At 41.5% G+C, this 13,454-nt stretch overlaps 1 protein-coding gene across 3 annotated transcripts in view; it reads left to right on the top strand.

The window, feature by feature from the left end:
- The window catches only part of ryk (receptor like tyrosine kinase), a 52,737-nt gene that overhangs the window by 14,722 nt on the left and 24,561 nt on the right, over positions 1 to 13,454 (top strand). For 2 of the 3 annotated variants that reach the window (XM_072684102.1, XM_072684104.1), the window contains exons 2-6: positions 7,495 to 7,616; positions 10,424 to 10,523; positions 10,763 to 10,894; positions 11,500 to 11,559; positions 12,321 to 12,462. In XM_072684102.1, coding sequence (XP_072540203.1) covers positions 7,495 to 7,616; positions 10,424 to 10,523; positions 10,763 to 10,894; positions 11,500 to 11,559; positions 12,321 to 12,462 — 556 coding nt within the window. The remainder of the gene's footprint in view (positions 1 to 7,494; positions 7,617 to 10,423; positions 10,524 to 10,762; positions 10,895 to 11,499; positions 11,560 to 12,320; positions 12,463 to 13,454) is intronic. The other variant, XM_072684103.1, reaches the window with a different exon arrangement.

Genomic DNA, 13,454 nt, shown 5'->3' on the forward strand with positions numbered 1-13,454 from the left:
TTCGTAGATTTGCATTTAAAGGCACTTCAGTGTAAGATAATACACACCTATTTCTTATCAAAATGTTTTCACTTTGAGCCTCCATGTCAACTAGAGGACTGTGTGAGCCCTAACCTGAAAAATATCCATTTCTTTTAAAACATCTTTGCTCATGTGGATGTGAATAAAAAGGATATAAATGACGAAAGGACAAAGGAGAGTTTCTGAGGATCCATTGTTCAGTTTTGCAGAAACCCATAGACAGACAAAGATATCCACTAATTGAGCAGCGCATAACGGACGCACGGGTCCACCAGTTATTCAGGGCTAGAAGCAGAGACGAGCATGTTGGCTCGTCTTTACAGCCTCGTAAAGAAATGCGTACAATCTGGCAAAGGATGCAGTGGAGAAAAAAAAGGGGGTTCCTATTACAGCGACGTACAAGCTTTATGTATACTGAGCGAAAGTGGTGGAAAGTGAGAGGTGCTGGAAGAAGGGTATAGTTACTGACTGCAGCAGATTGCAGTTGAATCCATTGCAGTCATTATGTTAAGATGCACTGGTGTTAATAACTTGGGTGCAGTTTGTAATGTGTAGTTGTGGGAATAAATAAGGGGAACCCCTTGGAATTCCCTGGATTCTGCAGTGAACAACATGTGGTCTGATCATTGGCGCAATATGTTACAATTCTAGACAAACACAATCGAACTAATTGATTATAAACAAACTGTTGTATGGTTTGTTTATTGAGCATATTGAGCAAACCTCAATGCTCCAGGCTGAAAAAAAAAGCCTCTGGGTTCATGCCATCTCCAAGCTAATTGGCTAAAGGTTGTTTTAACTAATTTGGAAGTGTGGGATTTATAGGTGCTTTGCCCATTAAGTAAAGACTCTCAAAGCCTGGTTAGACAGATCTGTTCTCAAGAACAAGCAACTTTTAAAAGCTCTTAGAAGATGTGGGATAGAATATGAATCTGGCTAAAGCTACGAAAGCATTGCTAAAGACCTGGGTCAATTTAGTAATTTAGGTATTAGACTATTTGGGTATTAGAAAAAAAAGGTGTTCAATAGCAGTTTTTAGGATTGTTAGTATTGATGTAGTTTGGTCAGTAGCGTATTGAACTTTACAGTTTATAGCCCCTGTAGTAGATTAAGTTTCAGTAATCCAGTGCATTTCTAGTGCCAGTATATATATATATATATATATATTCAGTCTTGTTAAGCAGATTGCTTTTTCTTTTGATGACTATGCCATTGTTCTGTCTTCTCTTTTTCTAATGGAAAACAAATAGGTAGCGGGTTAGTCATTGGTATTTCGGCAGCCTGGTTTTCTGAAGGTAGCAAACCCACTCATTTCCTTTTCCCTTGGCGCATCAGGCAAATAAATCCTGTAGCCCACCACCGCCTGTTAGCAATACACACATAGAGCCTTTGAGGGAAGAGAATATGTTTTGGGGGGGAATAAAAGAATCTCATCATGTTCATGCACACTAAAACATAAACATCCACATAATCTCTCTCGGTCCAGCAGATAAATGTGACTTTGAACAGGCATAGAATGCATTCATCTGCGGTTTGCTGGCCTTGACTCTGCTACCTGGATTTTTGTTATGAAGTTCTAGTGGCTAAGCCTGTAAAGAGAACCCTCTTCTTCCTGGCCTAGACTCTGGGTCGTCTCCCACGAGCATGGCCGGTGTTTGTGCTGTGTGCACTTGGGCATGGAGGATGAACCAGGCTCTGAGTACAGGAAAGCCTTTGTATTACCTGTGCAGACTCCTCCACCTGGCCCCTAGTTTTTGTTCTGGTTTTCCAAAGACAGCAATGTGATCTCCAGCTTGCCAGGGGAACTAAAATGTTGTGCCTATTTCAACTTATGTGACCTGCAGCGAGCCAGAAATGATCAAACTGGGTAAACTGTCCTGTTGTGCATAATTTATTTAAACTTAAGAGACTTAAGAGAAAAATGTCTGTGTTTCTTTTTGGAGTCACGTATGTGTTCAAAAAGGTTTATTATATAATAGATTTTCTGTTGGGTGTTGTTTTTGTGTTAATGTTGTTTTTAGGGATGCAGTTCGGACCAGTCTTGTGTCCAAAGGGGGGTGGGAACCTGTTTAGCCTGATTTCGACACATTTTCGTTAAAGCCCTCCAACCCTGGGCCCGAATATGTGCATCGTGCCGTGTAGTCTGACGTAATCGAAGGACAGCAGTTTGTCATCATATTTTCAGGCTAGTTTAATGTCCTATGACATGCTTCTTGACGTTGTTTATTGGCGTATTGAAACACGTTCTCTCTGGCACACGTATGTAAACATGCTGAAGAGAAAGCGAGATGCCACTGCTGCAGCACTCAGAACAGCAAAACTGGGGAAAGCCCCTGCCTTTTTGACCTTTCTCCCTGGGAGGACCATGACCAAGTATGAAAAGTTGTTATTCATTGTTTCCTCCACAAGATTGTCTGTTTACACACAATAAACCTGGTAGTTATCTACATTTATGTAATATTATTGAAATGTTACCTTGCATTCTCTCTGAAGGATAGACAGCCCATCCTTCTTGTTGTTGCTGCTCTTTCTCAAAACTGCATCACACACAGAGCTTCTGTAGCCATGATTGACAGTTTCTTGACCCTCCTCCCCAAGGACCTATGAACTTGTGAAAGGTTGTAAATGAGGATTGTTTGGCGTGAAACGTGTAGTGTTGCCAGTCTCCCGATCAAGACACAGCACAAGGGCATGATAAGAGCCTAATCCTACATAGTGAACTTTGTGAAAGGTAAAATATCTGATTTTTTGCAGCAAATAACGTTTTTTTTTTTTTTTTTTTTTAATAAACGCATTGCTTTGCTCAAAGTGGAAAAGACTAAATTGATTGCTGTTTTCTGTTATTAATGTTCAGTGAAAGCATGCTCTTCAGCTAGTTGGGTTGCTTTACTGGGCTGAATGATGCAAGGAGCAGCTGCGTAAATAGGTTTAGATGTAATAATTCTTGATTTGTTTTTGAGTTTTTGTAGAATTATCTTGTTTTTTTTTGCGGCCAGTGCAGATGATCAAAATTTTTGTCCTTGATGGAAGCTTTTGTTTGTTTTGTTTGTTGTTGTTTTTTTGTTTCTTCTTTTTTGGGGGTTTTTGGTAACTGGGTAAGATTGGATTGGCAGATCAGTACACATAAAGTATTGGCATAGTTATTTATATTTTGGATCTTCCAGTTAACCACTTTGTTCCGACACCATCCACTGAGGAGATGCAGGTCAGCAGTGAGGTAATGCTTCAACTCAATGAAAACGCTGCTCCCCCTCCCCTCCTTTGAGTGTGGGATATTGCAATCTAGCAAAATCGAAGGTTTTTATCCTCATACTTTCTCTGTTATTTCTTGGCTGAGCCTCACTCCTACTTTCGTCTGCCATGGCTTTTATAAAGTCTTCTTCTCTGTTCTGCCCGGCTTGATTTGCAGCCGCTCAGCCTGTAGATAAGGTGGAATGATACAATGTTTAGGGAACTGTAGGGCTTTTTCTGAACGAGAACCACTAAGATAAAGCCTTGTGGATTATTTTTTTTTTTTTTTGGCCTGGCTTGTTTTCTATTTGCCCGGTCTGCTTTTTTTTTTTTTTTTTTTTAGAACAGTGGAAGCGATTCAAGCATGAAAGGGGTTTTGAAGCCATATAAAAAGACATGGCACCCCCCCCATCCCATCCCCCTTATGGCAGTGCTTAGTTAAGGGCTGGTGTTGGAGCAAGCGGAAACCGTGAGTGAGGGCATTTCTTTGAGCTTTTGTGGTTGACCACAGCTTCTTTGAAAGCAGCTTGTTGTTACTTGTTGAGGGGAGAAAAGCAATGCATCCCACACACAATCACTGTGGCATAAAAAGAGGCAGTGTAAGTGTTAATAAACTCTTACTAAGCTGTTACGCATGAGTTCCTTCTTCTACTCACTGTGATGCTTTTTTTTTTTTTTTTTTTTACCCCAACTGGCCAACCTGCCAAGACCTCTACTCTTTCCATACTTTTTATGGCTTGACCAGTAGGTTTCAGTGATCCATGAAAACATTGGGTCAAGCCCCCTTGACCCCTCCATCCACATCCACTCTCCAGTCTACCCCCCTTGTGGACCATGACTTGGTGTCAGCTTGCAGTTCCCCCAACGTCTTGTTTCTGTATGAAGCTGTTTAGAGTCTACAAAGGCAGGAGATTTAGGGAAAGAAAGAAGTGATTAGACTATAGAATACACCTTCCACACACCCACCCACTTATTTCTAGCCTTTACCTACTTTCCTCTCACTTTTCCCAGTGGTCTGGTTTTAAGCGATACCGAAATGGGGTGGACAAAAGCAAGGCCACGGATCAGAGCCTGAGGAAGGTAATTACACCAGGCTCAAATCTGCGGCTGTGTGCCTGGTATTCCTCATGCCTCAATGCTTCCCTACAGCTGAGCGAATTTTTTAATTCTTTTTTTTTATCCTATGTGTTTGTAGTCGAACTGAAGCTGGCTAGGTCGGCTGTCTGACTTCATCGCCAGTGATGTCAAGGGCTCCCGCATAGTGGCAGGGTCTGTCCTGTGGTGGACACACAGCTGATTAGGTCTGGAGTTGTAGAACGTCCTCTTACATCAGACCAGCTTTCTCAGCCCGGCCTAGCCAGCCATCCCCCTCCCAGTAGGCTACCGCTGTGCTACAGCCAGCCGTTGCCAAATAGACCTAGCAGTAATTGGGCAGAAGCTCACACGAGGCAAAGAGAGGGTTATTGGGGACAGCCATGAGAGTGCTCGGTCCATTTTAGGGTATCAGTAAATTTGATTTGATTGCATTTATTGATTGATGATATCATGTAAGGTTAATGCGTACAATTTAATAAGTCACAGCAATAGTCCTCAAAAAACAGCTACCCGCAGATTAAAGCAGATGTTCTGCACCTTAAACGTGAAAAATTCAACTCCCTTTTACACATGTTAACAAAGTTAAAAAAAAGTTAAAGTTCCCTGGAGTCTTAATGACCTGTCTGTGACATGCTTTGGTTAAAATATCTTATGGATCCAGCGCCACAGCACCTATTTTCGCCCTTTTTAAACCACCCTAGTCAGGGCATCAAATGAAGCTGTGTTCGTGCAGCAGGTAAATCCAATGTTCTCACCAAATCTGATTTAGGTTTTTGTTTTTTTGGCTTCTTTTCTTTCTGATCTTTTTAATTACTTTGAACAGTTCCAGCTGTTTTCTTAAAGATCTCAATTGAAGCGCATGCGTCACAGAAGTTACCAAACTTTTAGTAGTAGCTGGGCTTGTCACAGAGAATGTGCTCAAGCTCACTGCAAAACAGTTATTCAGCCACGGTTCTTCTTCGGTTTGCGTCTTTAAACTTTGTTTTTAAGCTTCTTTTTTTCAGGACCTCCATGAGCAGCATTTTGCAGCATTTTATTTATTTATTTTAAAAATGAAAAGACATTTTAATCATTTGAAATACTAAGTAGTTGCGATACATGCCTTCTAGTTTAGTTTGGGCAAAGACATCACCCCAAATGTTCATGAGGTCTGTTACCTCGCTATTCCACCACTGAAAACCTTCACTGCTGTCTTTCATTTTGCCTTTCTCTCAGTGAATGTTGAGTTGTATGATGAACAATTTTGAGGTCTGATCTGGCTGTTCAAAGTTACATTGCAGCATATCGGATCTGTATCGATTTCAATACCACAAATGAAAGTGGCTGGGGGGAGGGAAAATTAAATAAGTTTTTTTTTTTTTTTCCTGTTTACACTGGCGCACACACAACACATCTGAAAAAGATGGGATTTCAGCTGTGTGAACTTTGATTTCTTTAAATGATAATCCACTTTTCACCTCCTCCACCTTGATGGCAAATGTTTACTTCACCTTGAGTTCTCTTTCTTTCCTTACTTCTTTCTGCCAGGAGAAATGGAGATAGAAAGAGATTGTATCTATCTCTCTCTCTCTCTCTCTCTCTCTCGTTTGCTCACCTGTGCACCATCAGAGCAGCTCCATGCTTAAACGCTAAAGCGACATAACGCTAGTGGGTCTCTCGCTGAAGAAACTCAAATGAGGAGGCTCATATCTCCCCCTTATGTTGTAGGAGGGGAAGGAAATTTGAACAGTATGTTAAAACATCAGACTTTAGACCTGGGCAGCCCACAAAAACTGCCAATGTTGTCAAATTTCAGTTTGTGGGTTGATGAGCACTCCAGATACCTATGTTTTCCTGGAAATCTGCCTAAACAACAAATCGCCCCTCTTTCAGGTACTTGCATTGCTTGCTTGCTGTATTGTATTTTGTACATGGCTCATAGTCTGCTAACAGTGAGAAAAACAAGAAAATGCCAAGCCCATTTTTCTTTGATCTATATATTGGTGTCTTAGGAGTGGGGGAGAGAATGCATTCCCCTCCCCCGTCATGTGAAGCAGACTCCTTACCGACTGATAGGCTGGCTCCACTCGGCTGAGCCGGAGTCTCTCAGCCTTGATAGGGCTGCCCCAGGGCACGGCTGGAGATTTCAGCCGTCAATCAAATTCGCATGTCCCTGTGCCTCAGTTGTATGGGAATCAGCCTGGTGCTTGAAACCTCAGCCATACATCCATCAGCACTGCCTCCCTGACTGCTAATGGGGATAAATGCAGCCCTCTTTAGAGCACAGGTGTGTGTTGCAGGCTGGGGGAGAGAGGCTTTTTGGGTTGATTCTGCCCAAGGAATGTGCCTGATTGAGACCCTGTTTAGATTACAGCGTCCTTAGTCTGAGTTATTAGAAAATGAAGGCCAGCCTTGCGGAGAGCGAGGCTGTTCTGGGTTGGCGGTTAGTGAACAGTGAAGACCTCAAACATAAACATCCTAGAGCTGGGCTTTCTCTTCACGCTGTAGAGCCGTGATAACTGAACTAATGTGTATAGTTGAATACTTTTAAAGCATGAGCCCTCACTCTCTTATGCCTGAAATGCATAGTGGTGAGCAGAGAAGTGGTCTCTGGTCATTAGTTGGGAGCAGGCCTTGACCGGTTTAAAGTATTGTAGGCTTCAATTTCCCCATACCGCCCCAAACATTCCCCTGGTCGGAAACTGTGCTCGCGCTTTTGGCGGCCGCCTTGACTTCACGTCTTGATTTAGTCACTTCCGAGGTTTTATTTATTTCCCCCTTAATTGATGATGCTGTACTTGTGAATGGTGTCTGAGTGGTGTAGGAGGCTCATACATGGGTTATGACTGTGTGAGAAAATGTTTTGGTGCCGTGTTGCCATGGTTTTCTCGATGTACTTCCAGACTCTGCAGAATCCATTAGTTTTTAAATGAGTGCATAGGATGTTTTTTTGTGGTAGAATGCAGAGTTCACATGGGCGCGGAGCCGGGAGCTGCCAGAAGCCGTATTTCACATCTCCATCTGAAAAGCACTGCGAAAAAGGAAATGGAGGAGGAAGAGCTTGCAGGAGCTTTTGCTGCTGCATTTCTCATTCTCTCCTTTCTCCCCCTTCTCCCCCTTTCCTTGGGTACTGATAAGCTCTTTTGTGTGTGTCTCATTTCTCTGCAGGTTTGGATGCTGAATTGTACTACGTGAGGGATGATGTCGTGAATAGTTACGCGCTCTCATTCATTCTGCCTGTACCCAGCGAGACCAACAGCCTGCATTTCACCTGGCAGTCCAAAAGCAAGGTCTGTAGTAATTCATCACATTCTGGCTCCTGATCTTGCCCAATATCGACTGATCCCCTGAGTTGTAACTTTAGGATCATTTTCCAAAAGTTTTCACAGTACTATCTAAACCTATCTTGGCCATCTTCGCAGATATCTGTTGCCATTCAGTGTTTGTTGTTTGTTCTGCCTCTGATACTGTTTTCAAGGGATTGATCATTTTTAACCAGCATGTAGCAAATGTGCTGTACTAGTTAAGGTTTATTTGTTTAAGCAGCTGCTTTATACAAAAGTGTGTTGCTCCGGCTTCTTCTGATTTTTACATATTCTGGGGAAACTAAGCACAAAGTGAGTATCCTTTATTAACTGTTATTAACTCTTAGGCATGTAAGATTTAAAAAAACTCTTAGCTGTGTACTTGAGCTAGATGTAGTTTATTTGGCAGTTGTAGTGGATTATTAGTTTGTAGAGTTTATGCATTACCACTTTGGATGTGTGTTTGTGGTGCTGCAACATGTTGTACAGCTGTTAAGTGTTAAGTGGATGATGTTACGGTGTTGTATGCAAGCTGTGATGTTAGTTAGCATTTGGTCATTTATTTTTGCGCCAGGCGTTTTGATAATCACGTGTGTACCCCTTCATGTATGCCCATATTCACTGTGAGATCTGAGCTTCCCTGCCACTGTTGCTATTGGCTTGCTCAGAGGAGGCTCGAACCTGAAGCTCTGTAAAGCTGCTTTGTGACATCTATAGCTATATAATTACATTTGAATTTAACCAAAAGGCTTCATCCCTCATTGTAAGGGTTGCAGTGCTATCCTTGTGCACCAAGGGTTCTATAACCAGGTCTGAAACTATTGTAAAAGACACAGTAATGGGCCTACTTGTGGAAAAAGAACTGAAAATGGGTTTAGAAGGTGTGAAATTCCAGAGGGACGTGATGGTATGCGTCTGTGCTATGCGACACTCCGCAGTGGAGAAAAAATGACATTTGATAGGCAGCAAGTTATGGAAGCCATACCTCTTGTCTGAGGAGATCTTGTTATGCTTGGTTGTGCTTTTTTAAAAAGAACAGCTTGTGGTTTATGTTAAATGGCCATTTTTTCATGGTAAATATCAACGATTAGAAAGGGGAGGTTCAAGCCCTTGGCCTGAATCTGGGATGGTGAAATGTAGATAGTGAAGCACTAAAATAAAACCACATGAACCTTCTCAAATGAAAGGTTAACACCTCAAACATACATTTAAGCTTTCTTTATTTTTGGGTGCTGTGTGGTTAGCATAAAGCGGTGGGGGTATGCGTTTTCTCAGATGTAGATTTCCAGTCATCACAGTGGTTAGCTCTAGATGTTGTAGTATATTTAGGGATGTACTGGTAGATATCTAATATTATATCTGGACTTGATGGAGAGTACCAATCTGATAGCACAAACATATTCAACAAATGTACAGTAGAGGCTAATGTACTGTAGTAGAAACAGTCATACACCCGCATTCTTTTCTGAGTTGTGCATATTTACATTTTTTTTTCTCTTGCATACTGTAAAATGTCAAATAATGGCAAAAAATGTCTGAGTCAGCCTCGACTCGACTTGCAGTTATACAAATAAAATTTGTGACTTCTCACACCAAAAAGACAAAAACCAACACAACCATGTTTACCGTTTGTGTTTGACACAGATGGAATTTGGCCTTAGCCTGTGTGCATGAACACACACTAGTGAGCAAACAAGTCGTGTCAAATTTTAAGGATCTGCAAAGTAGCAGTAAATATACAGCAATAAACTGTAAAACGAAAACCTGTTTCCCTTAAACACTTTCCCATCATTTTTCGGATCATTTTCAAAAATGAAAAGAGGGAGACAAGTGTGAGACAGAAACTTTAGCTTTCAGTTCGAAAGGATTTTGTGGTACTGCTATGCTTGTATTAGCTGCCTGGTCGGAGCCTTGTCGACTCTCTTCCGCTCACAGCTCATTGGCTTTCCGAGACATTATCCATAACCAGCAAGCTGCGTCCAGATTTAGGGAATAATTGTTGTAAAAATTAACTGTGATAAGAAAACTGTATTCCATGTGGTAGTGATTAATCGCTTCACACAAACACTGTTCCTAGTTAACGTGGGGAAACATGCATGATGACGTCACAAAATTATGCACTAATTCTGAACTAATTTAGTTGTTGATTTTAGTCGACCATACAGTGATGATGAGCGCACTTGGTGGGGAGGGGTGGGCAGCCTTCACTGCTGCGCCCAGGGAGCAGAAATGGTTAAGGGCCTTGCTCAAGGACCCAACAGTGGCAGCTTAGGGAACCCTGATGTCTTGCATTTGTTCTTTTACCATAAAACCAAAGTAAGGTTTGTATTTTCCTATGCAGTGATGATGAAACAACAACAGAGAAACAAAAAAGCTTTTTATGTCAAAAAACCTTAGTAACCTAATGCTTAAAGTTTTAATAAACACCAGGAACGTTCAGATCCTGAATCCAATAACATGTGGAGGCCATTACTTGAATGCTTTGCAGTTGCTTCAGGTTAGCATAGCAGCAGTTAGTGCTCTTAGCAGTAGGACATTCATTCATTCTTGTCCTCTGGTTTAGCCCGACTTCGGCTTAGACTGGTGAAAAGGGCTGTGATACTGCAGGAAGTATAAGTATTCATGTGATTTTAATATGTACTGATGTCAGTATTTTGGACACTGTGACCTTGGATAAGTAGCGGTAGTCATGTCTGACTAATATGCCTTTTAAAAATGTTAGGTAAGGGTACGAAGTGAGGGTTCCTTCCTTGATCCTGTTTCTTTTCCCCACCCCCCGTTATCACATACAGGTGGATTACAGGTTGGGTTTCCATGTGGAGAACCCTGCAGCCATGGACCAGCCTCAGAGCAACATCTCAGCCCAGGGAGAGGTTCCTCGAACACGATCAGGTAGAGCACATTATGCCCTGGTCTTACATTTTAAGAGCAGAGGTTTTGCCCACCTTGTAATTTAACTCACCTGATTAAACTCAACCAATTTATTATGAAGACCTGTTGAAGTTATATGTAGAGAATTAGGAGTGTTTTAGAGTGAGTTTTGTATCAGGAAATCGTAACCTCTGTGTGCTTTAGGCATTGTACCTGTCTGTACCATAACTGCACTGCTGTGTGTGTGTGTGTATATATAGTTTTCAGAGTGGACCTGTTCTGCTCTGGTAAAGTGGATGGAGAGGCCATTCTGACGGTGCAGCTGAATCTGACCATTCACGCCAACAACTTCACAGTGCTCAACTTCAAGCGCAGGAAAATGTGCTATAGAAGTAAGAACTTTTATTATGTGTGTTTATTTTAGCACCTTTATTTTCTGTCATGCAGATTGTGTGCGTGTGCCTATGTTCCCTCCCTCAAATGTGTGCTTTATTACCTCCATTATATGAGGCCATCTCCACACACTCCATCACCCTCTGTAATGAGAGCTGTGAGTATTGTTCAGTTGGCGGAGCTCACTCCCTGAGGCAGTCTGAAACTGACGCGCTGAAGATAATTACACAGTCTCCCTGTCATATGCTTCCCTGGAGGAAATGCCCAATAAATTTATGCTTGGCTTATTTAAAGCACATGAGCCAAATTAGCTGCCTGAGAAGAAAGTGTTTGTATATGTCCTTATTTCCTTTCCCTTGTGGTAAAATTGAGCTTTTTTCCCTCCTCATCTCTCTCTCTCTCTCTCTCTCTCTCTTTCTCTCTCTCTCTCTCTCTCTCTCTCTCTCTCTCTCTTCTCAAGATAGTGTCTCTCGATGTGATTGGACATGTCTCGTGTTCTTGCTTGCCTGCATTGTTGTGACCTATCTCTTAATCTGTGTCTATAGCTCAGAGATGCTTTTTGATTTTGTCTAAGCGTGCCTTTTCTTTCTTTATTTTTACTCAGGAATTGAGCAGCCAGACCTGCCCAAGATACCTCCGTTCCACAACAGGACTAGACCAGATTGTGAGTGTTCTCCATTTTCTGAGTTTAACTTGTATTTTTGCTAAGGTTTTTATGTCCAAACCCTCGATCAGTTAATGTAACTGAATCACAGCTCCAACTTTAAAAATATTGGGGGAAAGGCCAATAAAGATACAGGCGCATAAATAATACAAAATAATGTTCATTGCAGAGTTGCACACCATAAATCCACATCCGCACAGTTTATTACCTCATATTTTGTACACGGTGCTGCCGCAATGGGACAGAATCTGCCTGGCCTCACTATATTGGCTTACTTTCCAGTATATAATTGATATACATTGTTTCCTGTTTGTTTGGAAACATTGTGTTCTATTGTCTGGCATCACAGTACATTTGTCATTGGACATTAGTTCTTACTACTTTGGCTGATCCCTCCAATCAGCTGTCAAATTACTGCTTAAAATACCAAACTCCTGACTGAAATATGAGGTGCGTTTTCTTTAGCTTCCCAAAATTTACATCTAAAATAAAGTCTCAGTCAAGTTGAAGTTTTCAAGTTGTCTTATGGCTGTGATGAAATAATGTGACTTTATTTGTCCCATAATTCAGTTTTTGTTTAACTTTTAAACAAAGTGTAAACATCTTTTTTACTGTTCAATGTTTTTATGAATAAACTTTCATTTTTCATTTAAAGATTAAATATGCTTTAAAAATAATGTCTTGTCATACCTAATCTGTTCACAACATCTGAATGTATTAGTCGTTTCTTAACTTGTCTTTTTTTTGTCCCTTGCACCTAGTAGACAGTGTGAATGCTCCTACAACATCCACAAGAGTGTTCTACATCAGTGTAGGAGTTTGCTGTGCTGTCATCTTCCTTGTGGCTATCATCCTTGCTGTTTTACACCTGCACAGCATGAAGAGAGTGGAAGTAGATGACAGGTGTGTTTTAGTCTTTGGTCCGGTTTTGGCCATTGAGTTGTTGTGTTTGGCTATATGGGACTGAGAAAAACCCTATTCTAATATTCATGTTTAGGTCTGTAGAATTATCTTTGCTACTCCTAAAGGCAAGCTTGTTCCCAGGGATGCCTTTTTATATATAATTCCCCTTCCTAATTTAACATTTACCAACCCACTAGGACTCCCCAATCACTTGTAGTGTTCCGGACTCAAGGAAGGAGAGGACAAGCAAATGTCTCCTCCTATATATATATATATATATATATATATATATATATATATATATATATATATATATATATATATATATATATATGAAGCAGCTGGTGCTCTCAAAGCACCTGATCCCCAGCTCTAATGCATCAGCCAACAGATGCCTATGCTGGCCAGCATCACAGTAGAGGTGATGAGGGGAGAGAGTGCCATCTATCCACTCAGAGAGAGCACGGCCAGTTGTGCACTCTCTGGCTCCGGATGCTGATGGCGAAGCAGGATTTGAACTTGTGATCCTCAGAACAGGGTCACCGTGTAAGCATCTTGCTCTGCTGAGCCACTCCGAGCCTCTAAGGATGCACTGTTATGGTCTTGACCAAGAAGATTGAAAGAGCACAGCTGTAACTATTCTACTGGATATTAGTTAGATGTTAACTACTCAAACTGATGTGAGCTAGGTCCAGCAGCTAGAATGCTGCCACATCGGTCACTGAGGATGAAACAAGGAGTAGAATGGGCAGTCCTCATTAGCATTCAGCGTTCTACAGGACTAGGGTTCTCTGAAAGGGGAATCAGAAACTTCAGAAACTTCCACTAAACTCTCTCTCTGCCATTTAAGATAAACTGGGCTCAGGCTGACCGTTAGCTCGTCAGCTCTTTTAAAGAGGCAGCCTCATTACTCATCCGACACCAAAACGCCCTGGTTTACCTCAGCTATTTTTGAACTGTATTCCTCTGTGTGCTGCTAAACTGTTGTGCTA

The sequence above is a fragment of the Salminus brasiliensis genome, chromosome 7, assembly GCF_030463535.1.
Source record: "Salminus brasiliensis chromosome 7, fSalBra1.hap2, whole genome shotgun sequence".
In the NCBI taxonomy this organism is placed as follows: Eukaryota; Metazoa; Chordata; class Actinopteri; order Characiformes; family Bryconidae; genus Salminus; species Salminus brasiliensis.